Below are 12,049 nucleotides of genomic sequence, written 5' to 3'. Positions count from 1 at the left end.
GTGTGTGTGTGTGTGTGTGTGTGTGTGGGTTGGATGCTGACCTTTCTTGAGCTGGATGTTGAGTCTCCTGCCAACCTTTTTGGTGAAGCCCGCCGTGGGGGTTGAGTTTAGCATCCTGTGCGGGGAGGGGGCGTGGCCGGATGGGGGCTTGCCCATGGAGCCCCCATGGGGGTGGGGTAGAGGAGTGTATGCGTCTCCCTGCTCCGGGTGAGGGTGGGGGTGGGGACCCCGGGACTGTGAATTAAGATAAGACAGTATTTTATTGTCTCTTTCCACAGGAATGTGCCTTGCATTCGAAAAGCAACGACAGCGAGTATAGAAAAATAGTGAGAAACCTGTGGGGTGTGGTCTAGGCCTGAGGTGGTGCTGCCTCTCTCGCTAGCTAGGGAGTCGGGGCTGAAGCGTCCAGAGGAGTAGGCCACGTTGGGGTTCCTCTCGCTGTGTGACAGCTGCTCGTACTGGGCCTTCATCAGGTTGGGAACGACGTGGAACATGATGACTGGGGAACGCATGGCCTGGCGGAACATGTTCTGGGCTCTGAGGGAAGACAGAACCAAAACAACAGTCAACCAGCGTGGCAAAATCGCAGGTCATTTCCCCAACATTCCCTTGGTGTTCTGGAAGTCCTGTTGGACGATTTTGGGAATCGAGTGAAATAAAAACAGGAAATTCTGAATCCTCCAAAACCAGGAGTTTTAGAGAAAGTTACTGGAATTTTGCGACCCTACAGTCAAAACAGGGCTGGTGGATCACGCAGACACACTATACACTAGTGGTGGTCCACCTGCACTGTGTATCAGTGACTAAAGCCTGTTGAAAGTAACCATGTACAGCTTTAGAATAGGTTTGCCAGGTTTTATCATGTAATCCCACAATTGGCTACAGATGAAAGGAATGGGGCTTTTCATAGAATGATTGGCGAGAAATCCTTTTAAACCCCTTCAACATGAGGTAAAAATATCTATCGAGTGTAATGTTGCCGTAGCAGTAGTCTTGTTTGCCACACCTGTTACAGTACAGTAAAGTTGACTTTGCTAGTCATCTCGGATGCATTCCCAATGGCACCATAGGCCAGGGGCTATAGACTCTGGGCAAAAGCAGTGTACTATATACAGTGAGGGAAAAAAGTATTTGATCCCCTGCTGATTTTATACGTTAGCCCACGGACAAAGAAATTATCAGTCTATAATTTTAATGGTCGGTTTATTTGAACAGTGAGAGACAGAATAACAAACAAAAAAAATCCAGAAAAGCGCATGTCAAAAATGTTATAAATTGATTTGCATTTTAATGAGGGAGATAAGTATTTGACCCCTATGCAAAACATGACTTAGCACTTGGTGGCAAAACCCTTGTTGGCAATCACAGAGGTCAGATGGTTCTTGTAGTTGGCCACCAGGTTTGCACACATCTCAGGAGGGATTTTGTCCCACTCCTCTTTGCAGATCTTCTCCAAGTCATTAAGGTTTCGAGGCTGACGTTTGGCAACTCGAACATTCAGCTCCCTCCACAGATTTTCTATGGGATTAAGGTCTGGAGACTGGCTAGGCCACTCCAGGATCTTAATGTTTTTCTTCTTGAGCCACTCCTTTTTGCCTTGGCCGTGTGTTTGGGTCATTTTCATGCTGGAATACCCATCCACAACCCATTTTTAATGAGGGAAGGAGGTTCTCACCCAAGATTTGATGATACATGGCCCCGTCCGTCGTCTCTTTGATGCAGTGAAGTTGTCCTGTCCTCTTAGCAGAAAAACACCTCCAAAGCATACTGTTTCCACCTCTATGTTTGACTGTGGGGATGGTGTTCTTGGGGTCATAGGCAGCATTCCTCCTCCTCCAAACACGACAGGTTGAGTTGATGCCAAAGAGCTCCATTTTGGTCGCATCAGCTGTTGTCACCTTCTCACCAAGCTGCTTGGCGATGGTCTTGTAGCCCATTCCAGCCTTGTGTAGGTCTACAATCTTGTCCCTGACATCCTTGGAGAGCTCTTTGGTCATGGCCATGGTGGAGAGTTTGGAATCTGATTGATCGATTGCTTCTTTGGACAGGTGTCTTTTATACAGGTAACAAACTGAGATTAGGAGCACTCCCTTTAAGAGTGTGCTCCTAATCTCAGCTCGTTACTTGTATAAAAGACACCTGGGAGCCAGAAATCTTTCTGATTGAGAGGGGGTCAAATACTTATTTACTTCATTAAAATGCAAATCAATTTATACAATTTTTGACATGCGTTTTTCTGTATTTCTTTTGTTGTTATTCTGTCTCTCACTGTTCAAATAAACCCACCATTACAATTATAGACTGATCATGTCTTTGTCAGTGGGCAAACATACAAAATCAGCAGGGGATCAAATACTTTTTCCCTCACTGTAGGGCATAGGGTACTATTTGGGATGTAGACATCTCCAATCTCAAAGAAAAGATGAACAGACATCATAACCCCACTCCCAATGAACCTGCAATTCCTTGCCAAAATTTCTAGCTGTTTTCCCAGCCACTAATAATATTCCCAAAGGAAATGGATATCGCCCAGTGACTTCCCAATTTCAGGCTAGATCAAGTCCCAGACAAGATGTAATCGGTTTCCTATCCCAGGTTATTTACTGGGGTTGAATTGAATATATGAAAACAGACAGTTTTACACATGCTAAATGTCAGAAGAGCGTATTTTTTTATCTTTAAAGAAGGGTCTGGGAGGGCTGTAGTATAGCCATAGGTTTATTGTGAGTGAGTGTGTGCGCACATGAAATCCATGACAGTAGTGCCGATGCTTCTGAAAAGCACAAAACCTGGAGCAGCCCGTTGATGTTGACAGACATCCAGTAGACCACAGAGGACAAAGAGAGACTTCACATTGTATTCAGAAGCTTTAGCTAGAATGAATAGAATGGGCTCCCGATTCAAGTCAATGACGCCATAATGGCAGGCCATTTTGAGTGTACCCACAGGCGTAGAGCAGGAAGTACTCATTCTATTTCTATGGAACAGTATCTGCAGCAGAGTGGGATGGGAGGCAGCAGCAGCAGTTAGGGTGTTAGGATCTGGTCAGACAGAGAGAGAGCGAGAGAGAGAGAAATCACTGACAATCAGAAGCTATGGAAGTTAAGCAGCGGTAGCGAGGGAGCCAATGGAGCTGAGAGACAAAGGAATGGATGCTGAGTGGGTAGCGCCTACTGAAGGTAGGCTTGACCTAAGAGTTAAACAGGGAGGGGTTAGTATTCACAGCAGCCGATGGAGCTGATAGATATATGGGGATATAGAAAGGATTGAAGGTATGGAGAGGACAGCAGGCAGCCTCCATTTTACCAAGACACAACAGTATGATCAACCTAGGAGGAGTCAAACAGGAACGAGGTTAGCTTTGCAACAGACAGCGGCGGCAACAGAGGCCCTGCTTCGGTTAGAAGACAGAGCCGTGCAGAGGAGATGGAGGGAGAGGAGCAGGGGAGGGACTGGCGGGGCAGGGGGCTCAGGACCGGTGGTCCACTCCGGCTCGGTGGATACAGGTGTCTTACTGTTCAAAATGGATGTTCCGCAGGTCTCCATTATTAATGCGTACGATGCAGTCGTTCTCCTGGAACAGACCCTGCTCCTGCGCCTTGCCTCCCCTCTCCAGGCGCTTGACCAACAGGCCTAGAGTCCTGGAAACATTCAGAAGCAGACGTTGGTTTAATGCTGCTGGCAGCCGTGCAAGAGCCTTCAGGGTTCAAAATGAGACTCAGAGCAGGCCTGGGAAGAGATCTACTGAAAAGCTTTGCAGCAAACGTCTAGGCTCTACATGACCAACACTTTACTGTAGGAACATGTCCTTCATGTCATCTGCATCCTCACTGAGGCCACTGGCTGGTGTATGGTTTTAATTTCCATTTTAGGCATCTTAACCAGACTTAAAATAGTGAGTGCATACATTTTCAATCTGTTTTTGAGATCGAGCGACTATTTGTGGCGTCTCTCTTACCTGAATTCCAAGTTCAGCTCCCGACTGAACTGCCAAATGCCAAACAGTATCATTCTGACAGGAGAAATGGTCAGGTCGACAGTAAGACGTAGGACTTAAGAGAAATGCTACTCCGTCACATTTGAGTTCGGGAAGCCTTCAGATGTGACGGCTGTCAGCGCAGTAATCCGCCATAGTAAACCTCCAGGCTTCCTGACTGCAAAAACAATGCTGACTTCGCTGAAATATTGAATACCGAGTAGGCCAGGGTTCCATGGAAATCAAGCAAATTACCATAAATGTGCTAAAACTATTCAAAGATAACGTATTATTCACAGGTATGTAGACACACCGTGAGATGCCGTGCCTTTCCCATAATCCCCCACTTTTCCAGAACCTCGGCTGGAAGATTCTCTGACTCTGGAGGGAATAAGCTCGCCTGGGTACCAGTCTGTTTATGCCATCATGCCCCTCCTTGCCACGTCTTGTCCTGTGTGGCATGACAAGGAGTTAACATGACAGCACAAACAGATTTAGGACCAGGAACTGTAAACCTAGGTATGTGCTAGTGGACATAAAATGCAAGACCGGTTAAATAAATTATTCCTTTACATCTTCTGAGACGTATGTGGACTGAAATGTGAAATATGACGCAACCTTCAAATCATGTCAAATCCTTCAGACGGGAGTCACGGAGGAACATGACAGTCACCTGCAAACGCGGGAACAACCATGATTGATCGCTGTAAACTAGCTAATCACTTCATGATGTGTGAGCACGACGTGTATGAAGTGTAGGTCCATGTGTAGTGGGTGTGTAGTACACTGGGGCACACGAGGAGGATGCAGGGGCCATGGCAGACTAAGCTCTCTCCCTCCCTCTCTCTTTGTCTCCCCCCCTCCCTCGTTCTCCCTCTCAGCGTCAGGCCTGCATAGCGTCAGTGAGCCTGCTGCCTGTCTGTCAGGTGCTGTAATAGTGGGAGGGCTTTACCTGCGGTCCCGGGCACTGAAAGGTACTACATGGATCCCCAAGGGCCCGCCATCATTGGAGACTTCTACCAGCTTTACAATGTCACTGTGAGACAATGATGGATGAGGAGGGGGTGAGAGGGTGAAACCACATACGGGCAAAACAACTGGAAGTAAGGAAGGGGGAAGAAACCATAACAAACGGAGCAGGCAGAAATTAATAAAAAAAACATGTCTGTCTGAAGCACTAGGGATGAACGTCACACCAGGGGCTTCTCCCCACATCCCAGGTCACAGAAACGCATCATTCAGAACCCAGTTCTAAGGAGTGTCAAGGTAGGTTTCCATAAATACTATGTATACAATATTTGTACATGTCATATATATCTATACATATATATCTAAACCTTCAGATGGTCTTTCAGATTCTGATTTCCCCCCCAGATGTTATATAGATTTAGATTTGATAGTTCTATTCAGTAAATTGTATCAAATGTGTTTTTAAAACATGGTTGATCTTGTGTTCTTTGACCTGTGACCCATTGACCTTCCATAGCCATCAGACGTGTTTCTGTTTCCTGTAGGATAAAGGTACTACGCATACGAACCGTCCTTACTGGGTGAAATAATATCAACGACATACTGTACCTGCAGATTAGACTGGAGGCATGCAAGAGAGTTAATGACCGTTAGAAAACAATGAGAGTTATTAATATCGCCAAGACAATGGATCAGCACATGGGTCAGTTTTATGGTTGATGATGATGTTGGGTTCACCCGAGTTCCAACAACGAACGTTAGCCAGGGGTTTAAAAAGATTTTCTCCAAACCTGTTGAACGAAATATTACCTGTCCTGAATCTAGAAATATTATTTACATGAATTAAAACATGGAGAAGAAATGATAGCAGCAGTGGTGTGGGGTTAGGTTCAGCTCAGAGGTTTTAGGTAGTTAACTGGCACTCATTCTCCTGCTCCATGTGAATGCTACTTCCTTTACTTGTTAGTGATCAACATCAGGTGATCAAAGAGGTAGTTTGAGAAATAAGCAGAGCCAAAAGCCCTGGATATATCCCAAATTGCACGCTATTCACTATATAGTGGGCTATATTCCGTAATTCTATATAGGGAATAGGGTGCCAATTGGGACGTATAGTCCTCTATCTGTAATTGGACAACTTTCTGAGGAACTTACTCTAGGGACCTCAGAGGGGTGTGGTCCATACAGGAATCAGCTCGGCCAATCGGCTCGATCCTGCTGTTCTCCTCCTCCTCATCCTGCAAAACACAAGACAACAGCCATAGAATTACATATAGAACTCCTACATTGATTAAAAGGATCTCTGTGACAGCACTTGGACATCCCATCAAACCAGGCTTCTGGAGTCCTATCGGAACAGACATGGAACGATGTTCCATTCCACGCCGAAATGAGTGGTAATGGTTTAAAATCATTCAAAAACGGTAAGTAGGAAACATGACCAAACAGACAGGTAACCTACATAACAGTCCCTATTAGAGCCTGTGTATTTGCTGCTATTCAAACCTGAAAAAAAAATGGCCAGGTAGACATGACAGGTGCTGCTCTCCTTTGAAAATGCACAAAGCCCTCTAACCCTCAGTCTGCCATCTCTCACTGTGCCCGGACTCTGGACATTGCTCCTATTGTACTGTATATCTTCTGTCTCAGTAGAGCCAGGACTCCGGAGTGACTCAGGAGACCTAGAGAGCGCCCGCGAGAGAGCAGACAGCGACACCGGAGAAGGCGGAGGAGCCACGGCAACAACAGCCACGGCAACAGCTGGCCTCAGTATTAAAAAACGATGGCTGTGTCGGCAATGACATTTTAGATGGCGCTTCTTTTTCTTTACCCCTCATGACTTGTTTTATTTTCACGACGTTCGGCATCAATAACCGTCGGTTATACGGTTAGACTGTCATTGTTGCCATGACAGTGCACTGTTTGCTGCTTGGGAGGGGGACATACAGTGGCGGGGGCTACGCTGCCTGTCTGAACCACAGTCCTGTTGTCCTTCAGACGAAGCTCACAGTGGCTACAGAGCACGTCTCATAGAAACGTGTCCTATGCTTAAATCGGAGTTATGGCTTGTTAATTGGTTTCTGAGCGCGGCAAACGGGTTGGAGACGCCGTGGGTTACACGTAAACGATATTGTGTAGACAGAGAAAGGGGAGGGCAGCCTTTCTCCAAAGAAAGAAACAGGCAGGGGCAGATATTTATGAAAAGGTAAAGAAAAACACAATATTCACATTCTATTCCCCAAGACAACACTATGTTCCTTGAAAGGGTTTGTGAATCACATTCAGCATCACAGATGCCTCAGGCGAGTCCCACTACCACATTTCAATAGCAGCTTCTCTAAGGACTTCTGTTTTATTCATTGAGTGACAATTCCATTTTCCTAACCTGCGCAGTGGGCCCTGGTCAAAAGAAGTGACTTTAAAAAATGTAATAGTGTGGCATTTGGGATGCAGGCATCGTCTCTCCTCCCAGGCAAGGCACAGGGACAGGGAGCGAATGTTGAGGGGAAGGTTGCAGACACTGTCTGTTCTCCATCATTAAACTATTGGCTCAGGGCGATAGGGCCCCACAACGCACCCACACACCCAGCATCAAGATGCGAGTGATTTGAGTGACTCAAATATGTTGTCTGCAAAAACTAACATAATTTGATCAAACTACAGTCGATACACATTCTGCTGGCTATTGCTGGCTCAAGATGGTGGTTGATGATACTTGATAGTGATAGGAGTGTCTCAAATATGACAGTTTGCACTTCCATACACAGCGTACTCAATAACCCTACAGCAACTAAAAGAGAGACTTTCAAGACTTCACATTAAAGATTTAACTGTCAAAAGTCACTTAAAAACACAACATGGCACTACCCTCCTCCTGTGCCAACAGGACGTACATTTCCTCCCAATCTAACCAAGTGGTTAGAACACTATATGTGCAAGTCGGGGCTGGGGTTTAATGGCTACTGGGAAGACAAGACATGCTACAGGCAGGCAGGTAACGCAGGCCGTTGGCTGAGTCCCAAATGGCACTACTCCCTTTATCACAGGACAGGCCACGGTGTCTTTTTCAGCCGAGCCATTGTTTGTTTCCACATCTTAGTGATCTACCCCAACGACACTTGGGCCTGTGGGCTCATTCAATTTGAATAGTACAATCAATCCAAGCCCCCCCCCTTCTAGCTCTCAGTGTCAATGAAGTGGCCTGTGTAGCAGAAGGACAGACTGTACTTAATGAAGTGTGCTCCTGCTGGAAATGGACTGCTGATTGTTTACGGGGACACACAGACACGCACCCGCAGAGACACAGAAACACACACAAGCCTTCAAATACCTACAGGAGTCTTTAATATATCTAATAGAGACCTGACAAACAGGTCCCTGTGTCACTGGCTTGGTGACCCCTCCCAGGAATCCCCTCTTAAAGCTGGAATCTGTAGTTGCTACATTCATTTGACTTAAAAAATGTATTAAAAATGCCCATTAAAGAATATAACATAAATGCCTTACGAGCTTAGGTCAACTGTCATACTTCATCAGATCCCAAAATAATAGCTTGTTTAACAACGTTTGTAAACAAAGACTGTATAGCCTGGTTGAAACTATCATGGACGGTCAGTCCTTGTATCCATAGCAGTGTCTATGAATTTGAGAGTGGTTGCATTCCTCCAGGCCCATCCCTCAACATTTTTACCATAACACAGGACGGGGTGTCCGCTTTGTTATCGTTTCAATTGAGGATTCGAGCTTTAAAACTAGATTTGGTTCCATTTCTGGGGAAGTGAGACAGTATGCATACAGAGAGCCCCAGGTGTCCTTAGGATCATTAAGGAGCACTATATCCAATTACAACTACTAGTGAATTAAATTAAGTCTCATAGTCAAGCAGACTGCCAATACCGCACACATCATTGCCACTGCTACTATGTTAAACAGGCCTAATTTTTACTGCTAGACAGTCAATTATGAAGGCGACGTGACCTTTTCCACATTTCGTTACGTTTACAGCCCTGTAACGTAACAAATTGTTTTCCTCAATCTACACACAATACCCTCTAATGACAAAGTGAAGACAGGTTGAGAAATGTTAGCAAATGTATTAAAAAATACATATAAAAAAATACCTTATTTACATTATTCAGAGCATTTGCTATGAAACTCAAAATTTAGCTCAGGTACATCCTGTTTCCTTTCATCAACCTTGAGATGTTTCTACAACTTGGAGTGCACCTGTGGTAAATTCAACTGATTGGACATGATTTGGAAAGGCAAACACCTGTCTATATATAAGGTCCCACAGTTGATAGCGCATGTCAGAACTAAAAAACAACTCACGATGTCGAAGGAATTGTCCGTAGAGCTCAATTTTGAGTCTCATAGCAAATGCTCTGAATTATATAAGGTATATGTTTTTATTTTTTATAAATTTGCAATGTAAAAAAAATCTATAGGGTGTAGATGGATTAAATGTGTTTGTCCTCATCAATTTCAAAATATGGCTGTAACGTGTAAAAATGTGGAAAAAGTCAAGGGATCTGAATACTTTCGATTGCACTGGACACACTTTCCTGTCGGCTGGCTGAAAACACACAAAAAACACTGACAGGATGACGTTGACAGGATACGGGGTGTCCTTAGCCCAGTCTGAGGCAGACAGTGTAAGGCAAAGGAAACTGACTGCCTGGTGTACTGTCTGTATATAAACAGGCAATGAGAGTGGAGGGCCCAAAGAAAAACACCCAGCTAAGCCGTTTTCAGAGCAGCCAGCAGAGCAATAACAATACGGAGGCGCAAAATGAGATTTCCAGTCTCTCCTCTCAAAAGCTCCATCTGCGATCCACTTAATTCCCGAGCAGCCATTTCCGATATCCAGACAATCACTGACAGAGCAGCGAAGGGGAGGGACGGAGCACATATCAACATGACACACAGACTACTCATCTGCATAGCAATGACTTCGTGCGGTAAACAAAAACCAGCCTAAATCATAGAATGTGGAGATACGGCAAGTTTGGGAAACGTTCCGATACTGTTCCCTTTTTCCCCAGAAAGTGAGAGAAAAGGAGGATATTTTAAACGCTGTTTTAATGAGTGTAGATGAGAGGGGATTATATGTAAACGACCTGCAGCAAGTGAAAAGAGAGGGTGTAAGTGTTCCTTGCTGAGGTCAAGCTCTCGTTTATACATAAACGTAGCTTAGTGGTTTCCTCCTCTGACCTAGTCGGACTACCACTCCAGAGTCCCGGTATAGTATATGCTCCTTCCCTGAGGCCTGCTTAGCCTATTTTTCACAGGAATCCTGAGTTGACATAGGCGCTGGTCCAACAAATACCGGCAGTTGTGATGTTTGGTGTTAAAACACAATCAACACGATCAGTAGAACTAGTCAGCCAGGTGTGTGTGTGTGTGTGTGTGTGTGTGTGTGTGTGTGTGGAGGGGGGGCTGGTGGTGGCTGTTCTGAAACACAGGACGTAATGGGAAGCATATGAGAAGTGGCACCGCATCAGCTGGACGCACACACAGACACGGCAGTCTCGTGCCGTCCCAACGAGAGTCTGAGCAGAGCGAAGGTGGGATCACTCATATGAGCTTCTTGATCATCTCAAAGTTGGGTAGGATCACACACACTTCATATACGCAGTACATATAAATACCATAATCATATGCTTAGATGTTATGCTGTATTTTTCTAGACCTGACTGACTACGTAATATTGCATTGTTTCTACCAGTTGAGGGTGTGAATTCCAAGAAGTGATTATGGTCTCCCCATTGAGCGGCAGTGGTTACAACCCAAATGGTACCCTAGTCCGGAGGGCTCTGGTCAAAAATAGTGCACTACAATGGGAATAGGGTGCCATTTGGGACGCATAGTGTGTCTACTGTGGCTCGCTGGGGGGGTAATGAAGCTGTTGTGAGACTGTTTGCATGGAGGGAGCTATTTCTCACTCCACTGAGCACATCAAAAACCCTAAACAGGAATTAACAGGCTTGTATGTACTAGCCAAGGTGAGGACGAATCAGAGAACAAAGGATGCATAGTTTCACACATTGGAGATTAGGAATTCATATATGTAAGCAGAGAATCTCTCACACACACACACACACACACACACACAGGAAATTCCCACTGCATGTTCAAGAAATTCCTCTACAGATAAGCTGTGGAGCAACGAAGGTCACTTCAGCATTAGACTTGGTTTACATGAAGCATTTACTAAAGTCAGATTGAAGTGATGTTTCAGAGTAACTGCATTGTGATGCTGGCAGGAACACTTGTCAGGTTAACTGAGCATTCCCTGTGTGAATAAGACACCAAATAACCGTAAAAACTGAAAGCTGAGAGAGAGGGGGAAGAGAGGAGATTCTGTGAGAGAGAGAGATTATGTGAGAGCGAGAGAATGAAAGAGAGAGCAAGAAAGAGAGCGAAAAAGAGAGATAATTGTCACAAGACGCCCATTACCCACACAACCAGTCTTGTGGCTGAGGGAGAAACAAGTTATGCTGTAAAATGGCTGCCTTTGGGCTTGCAGGGAAGAAAGGAATTTCACCTTTGTGGCGCCTTACTTTTCAACAGAGTCAGTCTGTTCTGTTTCACTGTAGCATCTAACACCAAGCCAGAGAAAACACAGAGAGGAGGGAGGCCAAGGAGTCACCAGTAGTTGAGACAAAGGACTTTGTGAAACATGCACTCGTCTGATTACTCAGATTATATATCGAGACAAACTTTCCGTCAAGAGCCAATCCAACAGCTCTAACAGAGGGTTTTATAACCCTGCGTTAGTTTTGTCTACACTGGCTTCCTGTACATGTCTATGGCTGGTGGTGATGCACACAGCTGTGCTTAAGGAGATATAGGTCAGGAGAGTTCAGCAAGGATGCGTCCCAAATGGCATCTTATTGCATACATAGTGCACTACTTAGAACACGGATTATAAAGAGAAAACCAGCCACATCGTGGACACCGACGTCTTGCTACCGGACAAGTTAAAAAACTTATTAGGGATAGGGGGCAGTATTTACACGTCCGGATTAAAAGCGTGTCCAAAGTAAACCGCCTACAACTCAGGCCCAGAAGCTAAGATATGCATATTAGTAGATTTGGATA

At 45.2% G+C, this 12,049-nt stretch overlaps 1 protein-coding gene across 1 annotated transcript in view; it reads right to left on the bottom strand.

Annotated features, from left to right (window-relative positions):
- The window catches only part of LOC135514833 (partitioning defective 3 homolog), a 250,086-nt gene that overhangs the window by 111,655 nt on the left and 126,382 nt on the right, over positions 1 to 12,049 (bottom strand). Inside the window, 5 exon segments of the mRNA XM_064938485.1 lie at positions 42 to 234; positions 336 to 537; positions 3,516 to 3,641; positions 4,929 to 5,012; positions 6,101 to 6,183. Coding sequence (XP_064794557.1) covers positions 42 to 234; positions 336 to 537; positions 3,516 to 3,641; positions 4,929 to 5,012; positions 6,101 to 6,183 — 688 coding nt within the window.

Source organism: Oncorhynchus masou, chromosome 3, assembly GCF_036934945.1.
Source record: "Oncorhynchus masou masou isolate Uvic2021 chromosome 3, UVic_Omas_1.1, whole genome shotgun sequence".
Taxonomy (NCBI): Eukaryota; Metazoa; Chordata; class Actinopteri; order Salmoniformes; family Salmonidae; genus Oncorhynchus; species Oncorhynchus masou.
Note: the sequence above shows the minus strand (reverse complement) of the source record. Positions and strands in the feature narration are given on the sequence as shown.